Source organism: Salmo trutta, chromosome 9 (assembly GCF_901001165.1).
Source record: "Salmo trutta chromosome 9, fSalTru1.1, whole genome shotgun sequence".
Classification (NCBI taxonomy): Eukaryota; Metazoa; Chordata; class Actinopteri; order Salmoniformes; family Salmonidae; genus Salmo; species Salmo trutta.
In genome coordinates this window covers 5,297,238-5,324,117 of record NC_042965.1, presented here as the reverse complement: position 1 = coordinate 5,324,117, position 26,880 = coordinate 5,297,238, and the positions used below count along the sequence as shown (strand labels likewise).

The window sequence follows — 26,880 nt, the reverse complement described above, 5'->3', positions numbered from 1 at the left end:
CTTCCTATTTAGTTCTAAGTGAGGAACCAGAGGAGTTTAAGCAAATTGCTTTCACCTCGGGAAACCAGGTTTAAGCCCCTTTACACAGCCTCTCTTATAAGCTTACATATCCCCATGGCACAGGCAAAGAGATGAAATATGGCCTGTAAGCACAGCTCTGGTGGTGCAGTGTCATCTTTTAACTCTGCAAGGAAGATTAAACGCTTTACAAGCCCACTTTGAATGTCCCAGAGAGCCCTATGAGAGGTAGTTAAAATCTTGGTTCATGTTGTGGAGATATGACGTAATTTCTTAGCCATACATACCCGTGGCATCCCTGATGTGCACTGGCTTCTTAAAATATATAGATTGGATACTGTGTTGGGGTGACTTCACTGGGATAGCTTGTTAAATTACAGCGGGGGGTACTCCCAAGCCTCTCCCCTATAAGGCAGGATTGATGATAAGGCTCATTCTTACATCTTTTCTTTGAAGTAGACCGGATCTGTAGAGCTCGCTTCATACAGACAAGACAATATTTTAGAACAAAACACTGCCTCTTGTGCTATCACTCTAGTGCTTTGGGCAGTGATGTGTGGTGAGGTCGGTGGCTGGGTTGGGACTAGCTATTATCAAAGCCAGATTTACTTACAAATAAACCCAGGTTCACCATACAACGGGGGCACCCGAGTGGTGCAGCGGTCTAAGACATGGCATCCCAGTGCTAGAGGTGTCACTACAGACCCTGGTTCGATTCCAGGCAGTATCACAACCGGCTGTGATTGGGAGTACCATAGGGCGGCCACAATTGGCCCAGCGTCATCCGGGTTAGGGTTTGGCTGGGGTAGGCCGTCATTGTAAATAAGAATTTGTTCTTAACTGGCTTGCCTAGTTAAATAAAGGTAAAATACAAAGATCCATCAACCATAGTGACATAACCTATTAACCGAAATTGAAAAACAATTTTCACCATATATAAATTCCAGTGCAGCCAAGATACACAAGAGAGAGCCTCCGATGGCGGCTGATTTCATATCATCTGACAAAATGATTCACTGCTGAACTCAGCTCAGCCATTGACCGATGTAGCTTCCAGAGTTACAACCAATAGGTGGCACTAAAATACCAATAATGGGCACATTTCATCTGAATATTTTGCAACACAAACTACATAGCCCTTCACAATAGATTTACAATTCTTCCAATGCACCATGTGCAGAGCCCACAAACACACACAGAATAGTATTATTATGTGAAATATTATTACACACACACATATATAATAAAATAGGATATAATGACATTTCCAAATAAAAACAAAAATTGAAATTATTGAAGAATGCAGTTCAAACATGAAAAAAGTGTCAAAATGAAATTATAGCTTGATAAATCAAACGCATCAAAAGGATGTTGTCTATTTCTATGTTCATTCAACAGTAGGCTAACCCGCAAATTGCAAAGAAAACACTTTTAGTTCAATTAAATTAAGTCCATTCGTCTGTCTTTCAGGGTGAACCTCTCGGTGATCAAACTGATCATAGAAAGTGTCATACTCATGTTGCCAGGCATCCACGACTTTCATTGTGTCACTGATATGTGCAAAGAAGAACCCCATGTCCATTATTTTTTTCTCCAGAACACGAAAGAGTACATCAGTTTCGTTGAAAATCTCCCCATAGACCATCAGCAGAAAGCCGGTTGATGCCTTTGACAGCCAGATATCCTAGCCAGAGGCCATCAGCAGGGTTTCATTTTCCCGATCTGATGATTTTCTGTCCCTTCCTCTGATGGTCAGGAAACGCAGGTGTTGGTTATTATCCCAAGTTTACCTTGGAAATCCAACTTGGAAAATTGTTTTAGGTGCAGCATAGTGTTCATTTGTCAGGTTGTTTTTGCTAGCTAGCTTCGTTGAGTTCAAGCGATGAGAACGCCAAATTATGTAGACATGCCCGAATGTGCAGAGCTTACCCCAGACTTACTCACACAACATGTTTAGGCAATACACGTGTACGATTTGAAATTTGCTCAATGTAATGAATGAAACTAGGTAAAGCAGCAAGGTCTATGCTTACCCTGTCCATCTGGAGTCAGGAATGGCTACACGCGTGAACTATTTGAATGGATGGGACAGAAGGCATGCATACCCTGGTTCCTTTCCTGAGGAAAAGCACCAGGGTGCCATTTTATAGCAAACTTTGAGATTTTGAGTATAAAAAAACAGCAGAATCAGTGAAATTCTACATTTTTTATTTGGCTTTTCATAACAGCTTTTTTAAAGCCCTGCCTACCCTGCCTACCCTGACTGCATGTGACTGGCTTTGAGTTGTTTGAGTGAAACAACTGGCATAACAAAACTCCAGTAATCAGGAAGAACCACCTGCACAATGCCTGGGTCGTCATGCTACTTCAGTTCTGTTGTATCCATTTATTCTGGTCTCAACAATCTGCAAAGGTTATAAACAAGCTATAAAGTAATCTAATTTCACCTGCTCGTTTGTCATCCCTCGGCCCCTTCGGTTTCACAGTTAATTATCTCCAGTGCAGTGATAAATATGTGGTGCGTGTCTGTGACATCTTGATAATTATACCAAGCTCTGATGACGGGGAGTGGGGGTGAGAGAACTTCTGCCTGAAACTTTGAGAGAGAACCAGTTCGGTCTGTGTGTAATTGGTTTCTGATAATACTAAACACAGCGTACTGCCTTAGTCACACATCAGTGAGTCTCCACGCTAATGTAGTAGCAACAACCCCAACAGATGTAGGATATTAATTTGAGCCATTTTGCTACAGCAGGAAAATAATCGAACAACAACAAGAAATGTGAATTATTACATGGATCATAATTAAGGCTGTGGCTGCGAATACAGTTTACCGCTCTGCCCCTCCGGAAACCTCTTTCTCAAAGCTAAGGATCCGGATCACATTCCCTTCCCTTCATGTTTCTCTCTTTACTCACCCTCTTCTGAACCATGATGATGTAGCCTATGCTTTTGCCTCATATTTCTGAACAGATTAAATAAATACAAAACACAACACTTTAAACTAACATTCCAAAAAATTTATATTATGAAGGCTACAACCTTCTCTTTCTGTTGTAACCAATGACTGTGGTTGTAACTGTGGATATTTCAGATGCACAAGCAGGAATCAGTCCCTATATTAATTGCATCGGAGCAAAAACAATCAGCTTTTTGTGTGATGTAGACTAATCTTTGTAGTTGCTGTCATATCGTAGCCACTAACCAGAGTTCCTGAAAAAATAACTTCTACTTTGACTGCCTGCTTAGACAATGTTTGCAATAATGGTGCAAAAATAATATGAATTAGAGTGCGTGTGTGTGTCTTGCTTGTATTTGATATGCTGCCTAGATAGCTGCATGTAACTCCCCACTTGAGGTTTGCACTGTGGCAAAAACATTTATTTTAACCACACACAGGCCCTAAATAGCTATTTTGCTTCTCAATGATCATGCAAGTGTCACACAAGTAGGCTAGTTAGCTTTTCCACCTCTGGGCAGCCAAATGTTGTAGGCAGCCGAGTGTGTCTCTGGACCGGTAACCAGAGTCTGACAATGGGCAAATTAATTTTGCATCGCCCAGTGCCCCAACATGTAAATAGCTGCAGTACCCTAACTCCGCTCCTGAAAGAAATGGCATGAAAGTGGGCTTATGCCTTCTTCAGGATCGGTGGGTCCCCCACGGGACGGTTGTGCTAGCGTAGGTTAATGCGATTAGCATGAGGTTGTAAGAAACAAGACAATTTTCCAGGACATAGACATAGCTGATATTGGCAGAAAGCTTAAATTCTTGTTAATCTAACTGCACTATCCAATTTACAGTAGCTATTACAGTGAAAGAATACCATGCTATTGTTTGAGGAGTGCACAGTTTTGAAAAGTTATTAATAAACAAATAAGCAGTCTTGATACACAATTTAGAACAGAAATGCAATGGTTTATTGGATCAGTCTAAAACTTTGCACCTACACTGCTGCCATCTAGTGGCCAAAATCTAATTTGCACCTGGGCTGGAATTATACATTATGGCCTTTCTCTTGCATTTCAAAGATGATGGTACAAAAAAAATGGTTATTTTTTTCTTTGTATTATCTTTTACCAGATCTAATGTGTTATATTCTCCGACATTCCTTTCGCATTTCCACAAACTTCAAAGTGTTTCCTTTCAAATGGTATCAAGAATATGCATATCTTTGCTTCAGGGCCTGAGCTACTAGCAGGTAGATTTGGGTATGACATTTTAGGTGAAAATTGAAAAAAAGGGGAAGATCCTTAGCCTACGGAGGCAGGGATTGCAATAGTTTGAAACATGTCGACCATGTCTTTTGTGTACATGATGACATTTTTGGCTAAACTAGAAATATTTATCAAGTGGGGGATTGGGGGAAGTGGCAGCGGCACACTGCGCAGCAGCTACCTATAGACAGTGGAGTGAGCTCAGCTACCGTACATAAACAAATCTGAAAAGAGGGGAAACGTAGTCTTCAAATACACTACAAGTGTTTAATTGTCCTGCGACACGATGATGAAATTAAGATCCTACATCTGTAGCTAATGTGTTGGCTAATTTCTGCATTACCAATGAGGAGAGTTAAACTTCACACACCAGTCAGAGTTATACTTAAACTACATCTTTAATAATAAGAGCTTTGCAAAAGCAATTGACTTTCAATTATGTGCCATCTCTAATGAACCATTGAAAGTGACAACACAAAAGTACAAAGATATTTTATAGCCAAGATACACCCCTCTCAACGTACATGACGAACCACAGATCTTAGGAACAGTTCACAAAGGGACTTTATATTTGAGAAAGGAGTATCCCTTAGCCAGATAACATTCGCTGTAAATTATTGTTCAGTTTGGTCCCTATAACGAGGTTCTAATCATGTTCCTGGTACTTCATAGTACAAAAACACCAACTCATACAATGGCATATATCAATTGTCAACTCTAGATACTCCCATCTCAAGTAAACCCCCTCTTGATCCACTCCTGGACAAGCTCACTGAGGGGAGTGAGTCTCTAGGTCATACACTATCCCAAGATAAGTGCAACATCAGAGGGGACATACAATGGTTCCAGACAATGCCATACTCCTTCCCCCAATGGCAAAGGAGGGAGTGACTTGCGCACAGACATTGTGGAGACAAGTAATTGGTTCCCCATTAATCACGCAATCCCTTCACATGGTTTAACAGATATATTCACACATGAAGACAATGTTCCATCCGGTCCTCTTCCCTTTCTGATATTCTGCATAGCACCAGGGATATGTGAAAGACAAGCCTGACCTCTCACCTCTCCGGGCCCTAAGTGACTGAGCCCCAGCTGAGGGAAGAAGTCAGGATTCCAACACCAGAGTCCAAAGGGATACATTCTGATTCATCTGCCACACTGAACAACTGCCCTGCTGGATATTTTCTCATCTAGCGGCTGGACTGTGTGCCTGTCAGAGTAATGTGATTCATCATGGAGTAAGGGATCAAAGGCCGCCCTGTCATAATTGTCCAAGTGCAAAGGGATCTGGTCCAGCAGGGAAATGGACGGTAAAACTGCTTCAAAACAAGGGAATGATTGGATCACTGATGGATTCTCCATTACTGCTGAGATTGATGCATTGAGAGGAACGTTTATGATTGTTGTGCTTTTAAAACGTAATGTGGGTGAAAGCATAGGTACAATATGTCATTAATCGCGTATCGTTAGCAGTACATTTACCCAAAATCCAGAAACTCCCAAGTGATTTCATACAGTATATTTAAACTAGTTCAGTGGAATTTACCCTCTCCCCCTTGCTTTCCCTGTAGTGCTGTACTGAAATGGCTGAAAAAACGGGTCATATGACTAGTGACTTTGCTGGATGCAGGCCTCGCTCTGCTCCGTTATCAGTGAATTCATGATTCAGAAATCCGCAAAGTGTGGACAAATTCATTGTTTTATTGAAAGTGTACAACCGAATGAGCTATTTTCGTCAAAGTACTATAGGTTTTGAATCAGGAAATGTGTACTTCTCCACCTAAAACATTTGCGATTATTTGATATCATTAATTTATAGCCGACTGCCACAGCAGCGGAGATGGGTAACAACTGCGCATTCTCGGCAGAGAAGTGAAGACAACAGTAAACAACAACCTACAAATAAAAAAATAAGTTTGACAACAAAATACTACTATTGGAGGGGTGCCGATGGTGTCATTAAACCATATTTATTTGAGCCTGAGCATTCAGACGAAGAATTGAGGCAAATTGAGCTTCAGGTGGCCACCGCAGATCTAGTCACTGAAGCCGTATTACTGCTGGACCACAGCCCCAACCCATCCATGGATCAACACAGACTGGTGGTGCAGTTGTGGCAATTGGTCTCCAATGCCATGAATGAGGAATGTTTCTGTTGCAGAGAATTTTGAATACAGTGACTACAAATCTTACAGAAATGGAGGAACGTAATGATGATGAGGAGCAGTTAGCTTGCAGTTAGCCCACATAAACTCTGGTGTCCTGGGAAAAAAATGTGTATTCCAAAAACGGATTGGCGACACAACCCTGTTCCAGCTAGGCCAAATTGGCAGTTATCTAACGAGTAAGTAGCCGAGCTAAACTCTGGTGGAAAAAGTACTCAATTGTCATAGTTGAGTAAAAGTAAAGATACCTTAATAGAACATTACTCAAGAAAAAGTGAGTCACCCAGTAAAATACTACTGGGTGAAAAGTCAAAGTATATGGTTTTATGTATACTTGTGTCAAAAATAAATGTAATTGCTAAAATATACTTAAGTATCAAAAGTAAAGTATACATCATTTTAACATTCCTTATATTAAGCAAACCAGATGGCACAAATTTTTTAAATAATTAGTATTTACAGAAAGTTTGGAGTATGCCCCTGGTTAAGACATCATTAGGGATGACCAGGGATGTTATCTTGAGAAGTATGTGAATTGGACCATTTTCCTGTCCTGCTAAGATTTCAAAATGTAATCAGTCATTTTGGGTGTCAGAGAAAATGTATGGAGAAAAAAGTACATTATTTTCTTTTAGGAATGTGGTGGAGTAAAAGTATAAATATAAATAGTAAAGTACAGATACCCCCAAAAACTATTTACGTAGTACTTTAAAGTATTTTTACTTTAGTACTTTACACCACTGGCTAAACGTTACTTTATTGAAATATCACTTATCATAACACTCTATGACCGGGACCGTTAGTGGGTTTTATGTTTTCACATTAGCCCAAAACACTACATAGCTTATGTGCCCCCCATAGGGTACATATGTTAACCCGTACAGCACCTAGGTCTATATGTCTACATGATATGGTGAAATGGTAATAACGCAATAAATTATCCAACGAGACACTGGGCCAACGGAAGGGCGGAAGTGGCCGCGGGCACGCGCACCGACGAGATGCCGTACCTGACGGGGTAAGAAGACACGACTACCAGAGGCAGAGGGGACAGTTCACACGGTCCCAGAACCCATGAGTGTTTTTTATTTAATTTATCAAGCGAGATATTGAGCTGAGACGCAAAGAAAATTCAAGGAGAGGGGGTACAGAAATGGTCAGATTAATACTGCCATTGAGAAAATTCAAAAACAAAACGAGATATGACCTTTTTCAAGGTCAGTCTTGCAAAAATAAGCATCCTTGCGTTCTAACTATCCGCTATTCAAAGTGCTCTGAACAAATTAAGGGAACCGTTCACAAACATTGGCACATTCTAAGATCTGATGATAGTATCGGTAATGTGTTTTCGGACCTTCCCTTGATCGTATTCTCGCGGGGCAGAAACCTCAGAGATCAATTGGTAGACTCTGATTTACTACCCCAAGATATCCCTGCACAACGTGTATTTGCGCCCCTACTGGATGGAAACTACACATGTAATGGCTGTGCTCTATGCAATGGCACTTATAAATGTAGACCCTTCAAACACCCACAAACAGGGAAACAGATCCCAATCGAAGGTGTTATCACGTGCTCCACTAAGGCAGTTATTTATCTTATTTTTTACCACAAGGACAAGTTATATGTGGGTATAACAAAGCGCGAATTAGAAGTATGTATTTTGGAGCATCGTAGCAGCACCATTAAGGTGCAAAAACTCAACTTACCCAGTTGCGGCCCACTTTCTGGAAGAACCACTCAATTTCGTCTTTACGTTATATTGGCATCGAACTTGTCACCCTCCCTAGGAGAGGGGGTGACCTCGACAATTTGTTGTTAAAACGAGAGGCTGCCTGGATCTTTAATTTAAAGACCCTTGCTCCCTTCGGTCTCAACGTAGACTTTGATCTGAAGCCGTTCTTGTGATTATTGTGCTTTTGCTATTGTAAATGTTTGTAGGCTATGTAACCAAATTGTTTATATGATAGTACGCTATCCATTTATGTTTTTTGTATGCTATTTTAATATGAGAATTAACCAATTATATCAGGCCACAACCGGCCATGATTACAGACCCCTGTGTGTGTCTTTTGACACTATATAAATGAGTCATCCCGCAGTGTTTGTCATTATACCCTGATGAAGACAGCTTGTCTGTCGAAATGTTGGACATAAATATTTTTGCATCTGAGCTCCTGGAGTGTGCGGCTCGCCTTTATTTTTTTACGTGTTCTACTCTGCTAGCCAGCACCTCGACTAAATAGGTGTGTGTTTCTTTCGCCTGTAAATAACGCAATAAAAACATAATAAGAACATTAAGAATCAGGCGAACATACCGCACGCTTGCTTTGTTGCTTTCTCTTCTCAAACGAGCCTTTGTATTTTGGCACTGCACCAGCTCCAGTCCATGGAAATACAGTAGCAACAGCTGTATCCTTTGGTATCCTTCTGGTTTCTGTCCTCATGAGTTCAGATTGCATATCTCGTTCATATACATCGTTATGAACACACATGCAGTGATGCAAGGTTGCCTGCTTGAGTATTTACATCGTATTAACTACACTGAACAAAAATATAAACGCAGCATGTTAGGTGTTGGTCCCATGTTTCATGAGGTGAAATAAAATATCCCAGGAATGTTCCATATGCACAAAAAGCTTATTTCTCTAAAATGTTTTGCACAAATTTGTTTACATCCGTGTTAGTAAACATTTCTCCTTTGCCAAGATAATCCATCCACCTGACAGGTGTGGCATATCAATAAGTTGATTAAACAGCATGAGCATTACCCAGTTGCACCTTGTGCTGGAGACTTTAAAAGGCCCCTCTAAAATGTGCAGATTTGTCACACAACACAATTCCACAGATGTCTCAAGTTTGAGGGATCGTACAATTGGCATGCTGACTGCAGGAATGTCCACCAGAGCTGTTGCTAGATAATTTACTGTTCATTTCTCTACCATAAGCCGCCTCCAATATCATTTTAGAGCATTTGACTGTATGTCCAACCTACCTCACAACCACAGACCTCATGTAAACATGCCAGCCCAGGACCTTCACATCCGGCTTCTTCTACTGTGGGATCGTCTGAGACCAGCCACTGGCCAGCTGATGAAACTGTGGGTTTGCACAACCAAAGAAATTCTGCTCAAACTGTCAGAAACCATCTCAGGGAAGCTCATCAGTGTGCTCGTCATTCTCGCCAGGGTCTTGACCTGACTACTGTTCTGTGTCGTAACAGACTTCAGTGGGCAAATGCTCAACTTTGATGGCCACTGGCATGCTGGAGAAGTGTGCTCTTCACGGATTAATTGCAGTTTCAACTGTACCAGCCAGATGGCAGTTGTATGGGCGAGCGGTTTGCTGATGTCAACGTTGTGAACAGAGTGCATCATGGTACAATTGCATTTTATTGATGGCAATTTCAATGCTCAGAGATACTGTGGCGAGATCCTGGAGCACATTGTCGCGCCATTCATCCGCTACCATCACCTCATGTTTCAGCATAATAATGCACGGCACCATGTCGCAATAATCTGTACACATTCTTGAAAGCTGAAAATGTCCCAGTTCTTCCATGGCCTTTATACTCATCAGACATATCACCCATTGAGCATGTTTGGGATGCTCTGGATCGATGTGTACGACAGCATGTTCCAGTTCCTGCCAATATTAAGCAACTTCACACAGCCATGGAAGAGGATTGGGATAATATTGCACAGGCTACAATCAACAGCCTGATTAACTCTATGCAATGGAAATATGTCGCGCTGCGTGAGGCAAATGGTGGTCACATCAGATACGGACTGCTTTACTGATCCACACCCCTTCCTTTCTGATCCACGTATTCCCAGTCATGTGCAATCAATAGATTAGGGCCTTATTTATTTCAATTGACATATTTCCTGATATGAAAAGTTAGCTTTGAAATTGTTGCATGTTGCGTTTATATATGTGTTCAGTGTATTTAAAATTGCTACTTACTATCTTCTGCATCTCTTCATATCTTTTATCGGAAAACAGTGATATTTTTTGGCATTCTTCCCTTAATTTATTGTGCAGCCAGGGAGTGCAGCCAGGGACCGAAGACCAGCTTGCTCTTGTTGTCATCTCTTTTTCCACTTTAAGTAACTAACTTTACCTGCGATATTAATCTATCAACTTTCCCCCCAGCTCCTTCTCCCCCTCAAATGTTTTTTATTTGTGAGATCAAGCTCCATATAAGGGCATATCGTGACGTTTCTACGTAGCAGGGTCTCTCCCACAAGGGCACACGTGCAGTTGTTACACAACTCCACTGCCGTGGCAGTCGGCTGCATATAAAAATTATATAAAATAATCACAAATGTTTTAGGTGGAAAAGTACACATTTCCTGACTCAAAACGGATAGTACGTTTGACAAAAATAACTAATTCGTCCATATGTTTTTAATAAAATGACAACAAATCATTAATCATGAATTCACTGACAATGAAGCAGAGAGCGGCCTGGATCCAGCAACGTCACGAGTCACGTGACACTTTTCTTCCCATCTGTTTCAGTACAGCACTACAGGGAGAGAGAGGGGGAGAGGGCAAACACTACTGAACTAGTTTTAATGTCTAATTTAATCACTTGGGTGTTGAATGTTTGGACTAAGTCAAATTGCAATGTAATAGGGTTGAATACCTGTGACCGGATACTGAGATTTCCCAACCAAACTCCTTCCCATTTTACATAATTATTTTGGAGTTAAAATGCAAAAAATGCACGTATGAGTAGCTGCAGGAAGTGGACATACCAACTGTCTGGCTTCAGATATTAGACCAGTCATCAAAACGCTAGCAGCCACATCAACATAAAATTTCCTATTTAAAACATCACTTACTTGCATGACTTCTTTAAATTACATTGATGACTAATACGTACAGGCTACACACAAACTCTCCACGCAGTTGGTCCCGAATCTCCGCTTTTGCTTACCTATGTATTTAGCAAGCATCAGATATGCCACAATAAGCGGATTATCATTAAGTAAAAGCCGCCACAACGTTTCTAATTCCCCTGACAGCCAGATGCAAGGGGAGAGAAAAAGACTGCCTGACATCTTTCAGTCAAAGGTAGGCTCAAACTAAAGTAATTTTCACTAGGCTGTAATAACTTAATCAAATTTTACCAGTGTGCCAACAGTGCTTCATAGGTCTATATTAAAGCTAGGATATATCAATGAAATAGTGTTGTGACAGAGAACCTTGAGTTGATAAAATTTCAACAAATACAACAAGAACCCATTTCCTGTGTATATTTATCAATTTACAGTGCTATAATGATATCAGTTGAAATTTTTCTGGTATTATATGCTTTTAAATAGCATTTTCGGTTTGAACGGGAATACCCGGGAGGGGCTTGCAATTTTCTTGGGAAGGAGAAATGTTTGATGATAATCTAAGTATTCAACCTTAGCAGATAATGTAAATTGAATGAGATTATTTTATGCAGATAAGTTGAGTTTGGAAGCTGCAGGCTATTTAGCATGTTTGGACGGTCTTTTCTCTTTACTTATTTGAGTTGTTCTTGCCAAAATATGGACTTGGTCTTTCACCAAATAGGGCCAACTTCTTTATACCACCCCCACCTTGTCACAACACTACTGATTGGCTCAAATGCCTGAAAAGGGAAAGAAATTCCATAAATTAACTTAACAAGGCACACCTGTTTTTTAAAATGCATTCCAGGTGACTACCGCATGAAGCTGGTTGAGATAATGCCAATAGTGTGCAAAGCTGTCATCAAGGCAAAGGGTGGCTACATTGAAGAATCTCAAATATAAAATAAATTAGGATTTTGGTTAATACATGATTCTATATGTGTTATTTTATAGTTTTGATGTCTTCACTATTATTCTACATGTAGAAAATAGTAAAAAATATCGAAAAACCTGAATGAGTAGGTTTAACTTTTGACTGATACTGTATTTTTTGTCAATGTTTTGGCGTCAATAGTTGGAAGATTTGCAGAGTTAATTGAAAATAATGCATTGTTGATTAGTCTTTTTTCATTAATTATGCTATGTTCTCTTGAACCATATGGTCTATCCACAAGAAACTAATGGACAATATAGACAGAGATATAAGACATTTATACTATATAAGAATACATTTTTTAAAAAGTTATTCCAGTATAAAGTTCAAAAATTACACTAGATTGTCATATATTTTCTGTTAATTACCCAAATTGCGGAAGATTCTAGTAAATTTGAGTCTTTTAAGGCAGCAGTGTTTTTCGAACTAATTCAAGTAAAAGTTAGTAAAAGGGAGCTGAGTGGCTAATGGGGAAAAAATACATAGCGCTGCATGTATTTCACACGTGAAATATTGGAAGGAACACTAGCCAACATTAAAGGTAGGCTCTCATATCCTTTGTTACTTTGGAATTTCATACAATTCAACTCTACTTCCTAGTATTCTGCTTCCTCTAGTCTAGACTATTCTGAAATGACCCTAAACCTTTTGCAGATAGTGTTTCCAGTAAGCTAGCTCTTTTCAAATGCATGATCCTGATAATTAATCTGCTGCAATGGTCCCTAACACATGAGGGACGCTGACAAACCCCAAGGTAGGCTTGTGAAGAAGAGGGAAACGGGGACATTAATTAGAAGTAATGGTAGATCAATTCCTGCTCCGTTCCTATTCACGTGTATTTGCGGTAATCAAAGAGGGGCTTTATGGTTACTCGGCTTCTGCAAGGCAATGCTTCCCTAATAAAATTGGTGCAATACTAATCTGACAACAAACTCAATGTCTCTATGCCAATAGAATAAGCTGGATGTTTGTTTCTATCTATGCTGGAGAACTGTTCTATTGCCTTCCTGTTGGCACTCATAAGGATTTTCCCTGTTGACACAGTAGTGTTTATGCAGTACACAGCTCATAGATGAAGCACGTCTCTCTTCTAAGGAGTGAGAAGATCTATGAGAGAGTAAAAAGGAAATCTGCTATGAAAGGATTTAAGAGGGATTTTGATTGTCTGGGAGAAAGAGACACTGGTGTTTTGATTATGACATGCATGGGGAAAAACTGGAAAGCAACAAGTCATTGGGGACTTTGAAGGGTGATCTGTCCTCCATATCCTTCAGGATGAGCCCACTGAAGGCATCTAGTCATGTATTCTCAGGCAGTCAGCAGAGTCCTCTTCAGCCTTACTATTGCTATCACCAGCCTTCCCTGTTGATCTAGTCCAAAGTATTAATGATGGCGTTTCGTCCCCGCAGTCTCAGGAACCATGAGTGTTTAAAATTCTAAATCAGTTTAAATGCATTCTTCATTTGCGGTGCTGCTCGGCATTTCATTTTTTTTATTTAACCTTTATTTTGACAGGGAGTCAATACTGAGACCAAGTTCTCTTTTCCAGATAAGCCCTGTTTAGCACAACAATACACATCAAAATGAAATACACATTAAACTACACATCCATTTACACATTAAAATACATGTTATTGTACACAACAATGTATGAAAAGCAAAACATAATCATAAAAAAGACACATTCTTCACTAAAGGTCCCTTAACAGATGTCTGAAATGCCCATTTTAAAGTTCAAAAAACAAAAATCAGATCTACCCAACTCAGTGGAGATTGAAGTGATCTCCGAAGTTAGCCATCCCTGAGACTGGTCTAGTATCTTATGTCTATATGTAGCTATCTAACATTGTTGATGTCATTAATAGTGGGGTATACTGGGAGGGCTACAGCTGCAGGACTATGGACACATTGAAACCCAATAAGGTCAGTGAAATGATGGCATATCACCATGCCAGAGCAGCTAAGAAGGATCCCATCTAGTGCCGTTCGATGACATCTTTACCCCCGACAGAGTGATACCAAGACTGATCCATAGGGAGAAAAATAAGCAAAGGAAATACTCATCTAATGCCTAATTAATAGTTTATATCACCCTTGCTACTAGGTAGATGGATTCATTTCAGCTTGCTATTGAAAAATAAAAGGAACAGGGCACACCAGTCATAGACAGGTGTTATGGGCGTTATACACAGCACATGTTTCCTTAATTCAGTATACAGGGCAATCGTTCTCTTTACTGACTCAGCATGGCACACTGTGTGTGTGTGTGTGCGTGTGTTGTTATTTGTCTTATTTCTACACACGCATAAGGGGATCAATAGGAACAGCACCTGCAGCCAAGTTGCCTTGCTGAACTAATTGAAGAAACAGAGTGTTACAGAGACAGTCTCCAGGTGGTTCCCAATGCAAATCAGAGAGAAGCACATAACCATTTAGCCACAGCTGTGATATTTGATGAAGATGGCAAATATGAAATGTGTGCGCTTGCATTTGCACACACATCTCCATAAAATAACTATCCCAAAACAAGTTAATCTCTATGTGAACAGAAAAGGCTTCCACTCTTAATGTGCAGGTGATAGGTTATGTGATGCACAAAAGATGCTGCTGAATGTGGTGGCATGTGGGCAGGTGCAAAACAGCAATGTTGGCCTTCACGCCTACAGGAGGAAGCTGTTGTAGAGGGATGACTTATTGGTGAGTGCTGCCTACTCATTTGAAGTATATTTGTCATTGTTAAACAACTTGAATTGTCCTAATGGTCCTGTCTTTGTAGCTATGTTTCAATTTTTACTGGTCAAGCCACAACTGAGCCTGCCAAATGAAACCTTTAGACCCTTTTTTTACGCTAGCACCTCTATTTCAGTCTCAGTAAAGTTTTGATTTCTTTGCTTTTTGTTTGGTTGAACCGTTGTATTTTATGGTACGGTGTTGTGTATTCCCCATGGGCTTTAAAGGGATGAATTTGACCATATATGGTTAAATAGGGGTGTTTCAAAATGCAAATAGCCAAGGCTGTGCATGAGCACTCTTGCCTGAGAACAGTTGGTATTTATCAATTATTTTCTTCTACCGGTCTGCGTATGACTCATAGGATTGTTTGATAAATCACACCTTTTCTATGCATACGAACATTCAAAATGTTGTCCATAAGTAGTATTTTAGAAAGTTTTCTACACAATGATTACCTTAGAGGCAACTTAAACAAATTTGAAAAACACATCTGATGCTAATTTCATTAAAGCGTTATAGGCAGAGCGTCATTTTAATCCAGTCTGATATGGCCCTTACTTTGCTCTATTTTATGCACTTTCCCTGCAGCTAGCATGCTAATTCAATTAAACTCCAAATTAAGTTACTGTGGGGACACTAGATCCATCTGCCTCCCTGTTTCAATGGAATGCTTTGTATTGTCCCCATTCCATCTTTAAATAAACAGCCCTCCTTTGAACCTGGACAATGCTATACCTCTTCTATTTCATCTTATCTTCTAGCGCACGTCGGCCACATCGCACTGTTTCTTTTTTCTCTCAGCTGATGTTGGGTGATTGAATCTTTTTTGATCTGAATTATTGATTCATGAGTTTCCAGCAGAGTTTGCCTTAATCTGAGGGATCTGGAGGAATGTAGAGATTGAAGGCGCCTCGACTCAAATCAGGGCCGCCCAGATTGTCTTGTATGTGTTCTGCATGTGTATCTGGCTGTTTCATGTCTAAACCAAACTCCCACTCCAATAAATACTGTATCCATGTGCTCATCTCATTGCTTGACTTCTTTTTTTTTTTATCAGAGATTCTTATTGAAAATACAAAAGTAGATTGACCTTGTCAGTCACATATATGATGATACAGCTACTATGATTCATTTGGAGCGGCCCATTGTAAGTAAGAGAGCAACACAGTAGAAAACTGATTATTGACTCGTGACATATGAGTGGTGTTCACAGTTTGTGTTTGTGAGCAGACCTTTTTCATAATTAGGTAATCGTCTCACAGATGCCTTGTGTGCATGGGTGTGTGCATGTGTGCATGCCAGTAGCGGTGCATGAGTAAAATCACTGGGGAAGCCAAGCCAGGAAATAAAAGCCCTTTTACAAACTATGTGTAGTGATAATTGCATTGTTTGCTCTATAACCTATTATTCCATATGCCTTGCCATCATGATATATAGGCCTAAGGCCGAGACAATAAGACACAGTGGCAGAATCAATTCAACCACACCTTTGTTTCATCACAAAACCGGAGAGCAACATCTGTCCGGTGAAGTCCACAAAGCATATTGCATGTAGCAAACAGTTACACGGCCTTCAATTTGGTCAAGCAAGTTAATGTTTCCAAAATTTCCGGACTACTAAACAACCATTAATTTAGAACCACAGAGTTTCCACAAGTCGAAAAGAAGTCTCCACTATTCCAACACAATTTCAGCTTCAGAAAATCACATTTTACATATTAGCAGACACTCTCATCCAGCGCGACTTAAAATAGTGAGTGCATACATTTTCATACTTGTTTGTACAGTTCCCCGGTGGGAATCGGAACCACAACCCTGGCGTTGCAAGTGCCATGCTCTACCAACTGAGCTTCACCTATGCTTAGTCTAACAGTGAGAACTAAATTATACCCAAAATGATTTATTCCAATCAAAGTAAGCTAAATCTGATGTAGCTGTCCATGGAACTGGTGTGTGTGTGTACGCGCAAGTAGAAAATGCATGTTGACTCACCCTACTTGTAGAGAAACTCCTATGACATCCTCCTCACAATGTATGAATTTATGCTTGGATCAGAATCGCCGTTGTAATCATTGGCCAGTACGGAGAATTAAGTAAAACCAGGAGTCCCCAAATCCTTTTCTCCATCTATGGCTAATTTAGGAAAGGGAAGATTTTTGCCAGCTATATAGCCAGCCACCCGACGACAACTACACAACGAGATGGAAAAATTCAAGTTGGTTTTTGTAAATTATGTTTTGCGTAATGTGATTGGTGTGAAGCCAAATCCAAACTGGCATCCATTGACACTTTTTTTCCCACTCAGTTTAGCTCAATGCAGATTGGCTATTATTATTTAAATGTTTTATCAAGGGATGCCAAATGCTCACTGACTTCCCTTGTATTCAATGCTACGGGCAGCAACAATGGCATACTCTTTTTGACCAAACAGCATTATATCGATGGGTTACACATAAAAAGAAAGAGGGGCGCTGTTTCGCTCGCTCAGATGCTTTCTGCGGTGAGAAACATTCAGCCTCTTGCGAATATAAGGACAAATATGAAACACAGAGAGACAAGAGATAAACATTTATTTTTTTCTTGGTAAACTCTTGGGGGATTTCCATAACTCTCCACTAGTACATGCATGCCTGTGTGTGTGTGTTTGCGTTTGTGCATGCTTGATTCAAATACTGTTCATATATAGTTGAAGTCGGAAGTTTACATAAACTTAGGTTGGAGTCATTAAAACTCGTTTTTCAACCACTCCACAAATTTCTTGTTAACAAACTATAGTTTTGGCAAGTTGGTTAGGACATCTACTTTGTGCATGACACAAGTAATTGTTTATAGACAGATCATTTCACTTATAATTCACTATATCACAATTTCAGTGGGTCAGAAGTTTAAATACACTACGTTGACTGTGCCTTTAAAGAGGTTGGAAAATTCCAGAAAATGATGTCATGGCTTTAGAAGCTTCTGATAGGCTAATTGAAATCATTTGAGTCAATTGGAGGTGTACCTGTGGATGTATTTTAAGGCCTTCCTTCCAGCTCAGTGCTTCTTTGCTTGACATCATGGGAAAATCAAAAGAAATCAGCCGAGAACTCAAAAAAAAATTGTAGACCTCCACAAGTCTGGTTCATCCTTGGGAGCAATTTCCAAACGCCTGCAGGTACCACGTTGATCTGTACAAACAATAGTATGCAAGTATAAACACCATGGGACCACGCAGCCGTCATACCGCTCAGGAAGGAGACGCGTTCTGTCCCCTAGAGATGAACGTACTTTGGTGGGAAAAGTGCAAATCAATCCCAGAACAACAGCAAAGGACCTTGTGAAGATGCTGGAGGAAACAGGTACAAAACTATTTATATCCACAGTAAAACGAGTCCTATATTGACATAACCTGAAAGGCCGCTCAGCAAGGAAGAAGCCATTGCTCCAAAACCGCCATAAAAAAACAGACTATGGTATGCAACTGCACATGGGGGAAAATATTGTACTTTTTGGAGATATGTCCTCTGGTCTGATGAAATGAAAATAGAACTGTTCGGCCATAATGACCATCATTATGTTTAGAGGAAAAAGGGGGATGCTTGCAAGCCGAAGAACACCATTCCAACCGTGAAGCACAGTGGTGGCAGCATCATGTTGTGGGGGTGTTTTGCTGCAGGAGGGACTGGTGCACTTCACTAAATAGATGGCAACATGAGGAAAATTGTGGATATATTGAAGCAACATCTCAAGACATCAGTCAGGAAGTTAAAGCTTGGTTGCAAATGGGTCTTCCAAATGGACAATGACCCCAAGCATACTTCCAAAGTTGTGGCAAAATGGCTTAAGGACAACAAAGTCAAGGTATTGGAGTCACAAAGCCCTGACCTCAATCCTATAGAAAATGTGTGGGCAGTACTGAAGAAGCGTGTGCAAGCAAGGTGGCCTACAAACCTGACTCAGTTACACCAGCTCTGTCTGGAGGAATCTGACAAAATTCACCCAACTTATTGTGGGAAGCTTGTGGAAGGCTACCCAAAATATTTGACCCAAGTTAAACAATTTAAAGGCAATGCTACCAAATACTAATTGAGTGTATGTAAACTTCTGACTCACTGGGAATGTGATGAAAGAAATAAAAGCTGAAATAAAAATCATTCTCCCTACTATTATTCTGACATTTCACATTCTTAAAATAACTGGTGATCCTAACTGACCTAAAACAGGGAATTTTTACAAGGATTAAATGTCAGGAATTGTGAAAAACTGAGTTTAAATGTATTTGGCTAAGGTGTATGTAAACTTCCGTCTTCAACTGTGTGTATTTATATATCTCAATCTTTTTTTTACCGAACTTACCCTTGAAGTGGTAATAGTAGAATGCACAAGGTGCAATTTCAAATTGGTTAGTGAATCATCAGTTTCCTTCTTGACATGTCAGTCATTGCAGACCAGAAAGCTATTTATTACTCGTCAGAAATGTCCAGATCAACTAGCCCATGTCATGTCGTTTTTTTAGCCCAAAGATTTTGTTGTAATGTTTGAGTCACTCAAATATCACATGAACACACACAAGACATGGCAAATGTGTAGAATTGCTGAAAATTAGCTTTAAACGGATGTCTTCTCTGCACCCCTTGACAAAATGTGTAGATTTGCAGTAAATAAGCTTTAACACTGCAAAATGTTCTCTCCACCATCAAGAGGGGTGTAAACAGTGCTTGCTCCTCAATGCTGGAAAGGGGGCCTGAGTGTAATACTTTGATCCCCTGATTTAGCAGACACTCTTAGCCAGTGCAATTAGGGTAAAGTGCATTGCTCAAGGGCACATTGACAATTTTTGACCTAGTCAGCTCATGGATTCAAACCAGCAACCTTTCAGTTATGGGCCCAATGGCTTGACCACTAGGCTATCTGTCAATTGAATATGTGGAATGACTGCTTTGATAAACATCATGAGAAAGTGCTGCTGCTGAGACTGCAGGGAATGCAGTTATTTTTAACATCACCAAGTATACTAGAAGAAAACAGAACACAGACAAACTACTCTGCACCTGATCTGAAAGTGTTAACCCTGCCACCCGCTAAATCCAACGTGAATGCTGTTCATGGGAATCACAGTGGATGTAATTCCCAGCGTCCTCTCTGCTGTGGTAAGACCATGGATGCGTCCCAATAATCGATATAGAGAAACTTCTTTTCATCCTGCACCAATCCAATGCTTTTAGATTTGTGGGAAAGAGTGAACGAGTGCACACTTCAAGAGAAAGGAGGTATTATTGGGATGCACCCCACGGATTGTCACGTGTGGATCAGAGTGCCTCTCTCCTCTCCAACAGATATCGGACACGACACAATGAATCAATGGAGGCTTTCCACACTGTTATACCTTTTAAATGATCTGTCGGCATGGTTGATTTTCTGGCCGTTTTCTTCCCCCATTTGATTTGAGTTAAGTAGACAAGCAGAGCCTATTTCCACCCCATCGATAGATACATAGTATGGCATTTTTATTCCACAAGGATGTTTAAATTAGATGAAATTTAACATTTTCTATTAACTGGATTTGACTAAGCTTTTTTGGGGGAAATTGATTGTCCTCCATAAATGTGTTTTTATAATCTCTTTGTAATATATATCATCTCTTAATTTTTGGCATGCAGGTGAATTTATGCTTGTCTTCTTCTTAAGCACTTAGCTTGGGCCTACAGGTTTAAATTGTGTATGGGAAAAAAGGCTCCCACTAAATGAAAAGCTGCAAAGTTTTTTCAACTGTATGTGCTGTGTCAAATTCAGAGAGCAGTTTTCTCTCTTACAGTAGCCTCTCCTCACAGGCACTCAACAGTTTTACACTGCCATGTTTTTGATTTTTTTCCCCTCAAATGTCAAAGTTTAACAAACAAAATAGTTATTCTGGAAAAATATGGAAACGGGGTTATTTATGCAAGTGTGCTTTACTCAGGGGAAGAAAGGAGGGAGGGTAGGAGGAAGTGATGTTACGAAACCGATGAACTAGCCTATCAATATTGATGCAATCGCTTTGTCTAGTTGTCCTAGGCCTAGTTACACGGTCTGTTACCTGAATGATTGTGTGCATTTATGTGAGAACCGTGTTTGAGGACCGTGTTGGATGACCAACCAGGAGACAGCAATTTACGAATTCTGGTCCCGCTACCACTTGACCTCTTGGACGGCCAGTCCAAGTGGATTATTATTTGTTAAGATGGTGAAGAAACATAAATATGTACAAAAAGGAAAAACACAAGGCATTTCAAAACTAAAACCTAAAAAACTAACGAAAGGCCTCATGGCCAGGAAACAAACCCAGCAGCCTCATGGCTTGCCAGCTGGGATACTGACTGACAATCACCCTAATTGGCAGCACCAGTGGGGTATACTACGATGGAAGCTAGATCTACTCAGGATTTTATAAAGCTAGTCAGCTTCAGTCAGCTTCAAATTCCAGTTTAGGCTTCATCCATACTACGAAGGTGGATATTGATCATGCAGCTGCCGCTAAGTCAAACAGGCTTTCAACTGTGCGTGCATGTCACACATGGCTAGTCGAGCTATTCATTGAGACAATGCCACATTTTCATTTTAGCTGAAATCAACATGAAAGAAAAGTTATCTTGCAATTTCAGCAGGTTATGGCGTGTTAGAAGTGCCGTCTTTTATTACTTATCGTTAATGCCGTCTTTGATGTGCTTTGGTGCGCTTATCAATGCACAAGCACCTTTCTTCCCACTCCTCTCGATAATAGAATTGTATTAAGTTTTACAAAAGTTTTACTGTGCTTGAACTTTCAAAATGCATCCTGTCAAAATGTGTAATGTGATAGACATTTTCATTTAACTGTTTTTAACACACACAAAAAAAACATTTGATTCATAAAATATTGAATCAGTCGTCTTCCTCAAAAAAAGGGGATGATGACGCAATCTTTGCAAGAGGGATGGATTCACTGTTACTGTAATGCTAAAGACTACCAGTCTGGTTTAAAGATGCACACTTTTATTAGCTCACTTTGGACCAGTCTTACCAGCAGGGGAAGCTGTCAACAATATTTCTTCATAATTTTTTTAAACATAGCCAAGTGTTTCTACTCAACACTTGACATTACTTTTTTCCAAAAGTGGATTCAGTACACGCCACAACTGCAACTGTCATTAGACCTTTGCTCTAGGAGGGCAAGGTGACGTGGAACATTTAAAAGCATTTCGCTCTGGTCGATAGCAGAGTGAGCAGGAAGTGCTGTTTTTGCATGTTTGGCATTTAGCTCATCCTGGCAGTGGCTGGCTGGTCTCACGCTGATACAGCCAGTACAGAGACTTTTTAGTTTGTGACCGTATCTCCGCTGTGAGTTAGGCCCCAAGGTAACAGAGGTGTCCACACTTCTAACTGGACAGAACCCACATTCCGCCATGTCAGTGCTCAGCAGACGCCTTATGTGATTTGACATCTCGCCACCTCAAGTGGAAACGGTAGTCATGAAAGGAGTTGGGATTGTGTGTGTGCATGCGTGTGCTTTAGGTGTTTCACTCTTATATTCTCACGCGGTGTCTCCCAGTTGGGCAGGCCTGAGTGCTGCCTGGAGTTAGAATCAAGACTGTGAATATCCAATCAACAGGCTTAAGGCTCGACATGACCACATGTTCAAAAGGCTTTCCCAGAGCATGTGGTTTGACCTGTTAAATTCTTTAAGGTGGTATTCTAGAACATGCTTGGTTCTTTTTCTAACTGATGCAAGGGTACTGATAGGTCTGGATCTGTATTGCCTCAAACAGTTGGCATATTGAAACGTGCACTTTTTTTTTCTCCCATCATAATGATGCATCTCAAAAGCATTATGTTTGCATGTCTCGATACTGTGATGTTTTATTCAAATACAGGGCCCCCCTGCTAAGATACAATAAGATACATTTCTATCCAGTTTTCTGAGCACAGATGCCACGTTCGGAAAAACCATGGGATTTGACCTATTCCTTCTCACACCTCTGCTTTAAGCTTTAATGATGGCGGCCCCATCGTGGGATTGATGGGCCGTCATATCATCCTGTTGAGTCCATATACCTGTGTGAGCTGTACTTACAGTACACTACCCCGGCTCCTGCCGTTTGCCCTGTGTACACCACACACACACACACACACACACACACACACACACACACACACACACACACACACACACACACACACACTTCCAGCAGTCTAGAAATTGGGTGAGGTTATATGAGAAGTGTAGATTAAATGAGTCTTCAACACATACAATTAAATTAGCTCAGCTAGAGGGAGCTGGGTGCTATGTATGTATACAGTGTGGAGTAGTAGAGGGGATAATTGTATTCCTTTACAGCAGCCTCACACTCTTTTCACCCCTCTGACAAAACCAGCACTTCAAATATGGACATGGGCGTTACACGCAAACTCTCATCTCAATGAGTAGATGGGGGGGTTTCTCTCTCCTCTTTTTGAGTTTATTTTCTCTTTCCCTATTTGTCCCGCAGAAACACATGCATGTGTCGCCTTGAAGCACCATGCAGGGATAATTAATTCTGCCAAATGTTATGAATGTTTCCACTGATGGGGGAAACAGACGGTGATGGAGGAGAACGGGATGGGGTGAGCGAGGAGGAGGGGGGTTGGGACTCTTTGAGGTGTTGTTTGTATCGACTTCCACTCACCCGAGGAGAAGGAGTGAGAGAAAGAAAGGAATGCTGTGATATATTTTTTGTGCCTGTGTGTCACGAGGATCCAGAGGTTGCCGCTAAGACTTCAAAGCCCCCGGTGTGCCAGGGTTAAGTGTGTTGGAAGGTGGGTTTTTGGGGACGCTTGGCTCTAACAAGCTTATCTCGCCCTTTAAATCAGTTTGGGGCATCAAAGTGTTGGGAGCTGACTGTGCCAGGGGCGGTCGTCTTTTTTGACTGCTACCTATGACCGCAAATACAGGTTCCCCTTCAAGCGTGCCTTTGTTTTGGTGGCAGACTCGACAGGTTGGCCAGAATGAGACTACCTCTACGCTGTGCTCTGCTTGGAGGGTAATCGAGCCTCACAATGCAATGTGTCATTCCTTTTCCCTGAAGCAGCAACAGCCTCTCCCATTCCTTTAGTGTCCCTTCATGCATAAGGCAGTTTGCAATTACTGTAATTATAAAAGAGAGGTTATTTAAAGCCCCATTTTTATGTCCCCCCCTCCCAAAACAGACATGAACACTTCATTAAACAAAGGGGTGAAGCATCTGTACAGGACCGGTTTTGAAGGAGGTATCTCTGTTTTAATAGAAAACAATGTAAGCCAATGTGTATGATTACCTACATGACATCATGGTAAAGTGCCCTTGTACCAAGATTTTAAATTAGGACCATAGCTGTTCAACTAACATACTGCCTCAGAGAGCCAACCCTTTTTATGTTGTTTTCAGAACCCCAAGAGCTGGCTGCTTACTCCATATCACATAACTCTTGTTCTATAAGAGCACAGAAAGATTGACAGCAAGCCGTGTCTTTGGCTCCCTATAAGTTAGGGACCCAGGCCTGAGCCTGCCTGCTCCTCCAAACAGATGTCTACAGTGAAAACCTCTTTGAATCCCTGGAGAAAGTCTGTCAGAACAGGACTGAAGACCAGCTCAGGAGCAATCTCCTGGCCTCATGACAGATGTTGTGGAGATGTGGGCTCATGTGCACCACGTGCCATAGTGAGGCATGTTTGTGTGCTGTGTTTGTGCATGTAATGCTTTATGATATGTTGTAATGTGTTGCAATGCATAGTAATATAATGTATGGGATGATGTACAGTAACATTAGAGTCAGGCGAGGGTCTTGAGAACATGAGAGAGCGAGAAGCCTCTGTGTTTTGGCCCACATTTACCACGTTCTGTATAGCAGGCTTGGGTTCAATTCTGAATTGAGTTGTAAATTGTTCTTTGATTCCAATTTAGATCTTGAATTTGTATTGGCCACACCCCACAGGGAATTGAATTTGATTTAAAGAAAGTAGATTTTAATTAAGTTCCATGAAATTCAAATGGCTTATTTATTCTACACATCACTACTGTATACACATGTTTATTTTTACATTGTGTATGGTTACCAATACTCTCATAAATATTGTAAGAACATGTTGTGGGTTGTCTGTAATAATTTATAATTGTTTTACTGCAGATCAAACACTGCAATATGAAAGGGAGCAATCTAACATTTGATGACAATCTTTGAGTTATAATCCAACTAATATTTGAAATGGTATGTATAATCTTTGCGGTAATAAGTGGCAGATCCTTTGATGAAAGATTTGTCAAATGAATGAGACTTTCATGTATCAGTTGAATTGCTTTGAATGAAATTATACTTCCTTCAATTCAAATTCATTTCAAATTCTGCTTCCTGTGGGGTGTGGCCAATTAAAATTCATGGGTTGAGTTTAATTAAATTCAGAAATGTAGGATGATATATGGGCTCCTGTGTATTGTAAATCTCTCTCTCTCTCTCTCTCTCTCTCCTCTCTCTCTCCGCCCCATGAAGGGGATTGGTGTGCATGGATCTAGCAAGACAGTTACTGTACCGTCATGGTGTTATTGACATTGAGCCAAATCAAAAGCAGACTTCTGGATCATTTGTGGTTATGGTTTCAAACTATGTCATGGTTGCCATGTTGTGTGTAAAACATTCCCTGATGCCAGTCATGCGTTTTATATTCATGAGCTATGAATGAAGCCTTTGATCCTCAAGCCATGAATTTAAGTGACCTTTTTGTTAACATGTGAAAGGGATTCAAAGGATGTTACAGTATCTTCGACAGAATGGACAATTTGTGTTTTTCACCCGGGTTCCTCTTTGGGATGCAGCCTGGGATGATTAGGCATTCTACATGCACATATTGGGTTGTTTTTCTCTTCTGATTCAAAGCTATGCTGATTCATGCTCAATTATAAAAGATGAACCAAAAACGCTCATAATTCTGCTCAGACATCTCGCTTGATCTCCATAAATGCACAGTTTTATGCTCCACGGAAACCCATCTCATCATGCACTGCTCTCAGGTTCTTCCACTTTAGGTTCAAATTATTTGTAATTTTCTGCAGTATGAATTCCCATACATTACTCATTGAGCATAATTAACAGAGAATAAATATAGGGAAGCTAACCCTGACAATCCATTGACTTCATTGCATGGAATCCTGCATGGGCTTGGTAATAGTGAAGCCGATAGTAACGGTGCATTCTGTACACGCTAGTTAGAAACCTGCACTGTTGTGTTAGCTCTAAATAATTGAACTTGGCGAGAACTGAGCATCTCTGACACTTTCGTTTAGCTGAGTCGGAGGTGATAAAGGAAAGTTTTTCTCTGTTTCTATCCCTCTCCCTCACCCACCACACTCTCTCTGTCTCTCTCAGGTTGACATGCTCCTGCCTACTAAAGTCACCGGCATCATCACCCAGGGGGCCAAGGACTTTGGCCATGTCCAGTTCGTCGGCTCCTACAAGGTGGCCTACAGCAACGATGGAGAGAGGTGGCTCGTATATCAAGATGAAAAACAGAGGAAGGACAAGGTGAGCCATCCTCACTCCATTAACAGTACTGCTTAACATGTAACCCAAACCCTGCATGCCATCAGTAGTGGAAGGAACAGTATCCACCAAAACTCAAGCATAATATTAGTAGATGTAAAAGGCCAACACTATTTTGATATGCAGTAAAATCCCAAATGAATACAAATAGAAATGTTAATTTTGCAACCAAGAATTGAATCCAATTGAATGAAAAAGTGAGTGATTGGGAAAAGCACAGCGAGGAGAAAAAAGACAATAAATGCTAAAACAAACAATCAAACACAAAACAACAATTGACAGAATGAATGGAGAAATGTATTGTGCTGCTTATCGTTGTCAAGCTCGGACCCAGTCTCATCGCTCATCGTTAGCACTGCATCTTCCCATCTCAGTC

General features: G+C 40.6%; 1 protein-coding gene across 3 annotated transcripts in view; it reads left to right on the top strand.

Moving 5' to 3' along the window:
• LOC115199761 (EGF-like repeat and discoidin I-like domain-containing protein 3) overlaps positions 1–26,880 on the top strand; it is a 301,549-nt gene that overhangs the window by 267,133 nt on the left and 7,536 nt on the right. For all 3 annotated transcript variants that reach the window (XM_029762172.1, XM_029762171.1, XM_029762170.1), the window contains one exon: positions 26,331–26,486. In XM_029762172.1, coding sequence (XP_029618032.1) covers positions 26,331–26,486 — 156 coding nt within the window. The remainder of the gene's footprint in view (positions 1–26,330; positions 26,487–26,880) is intronic.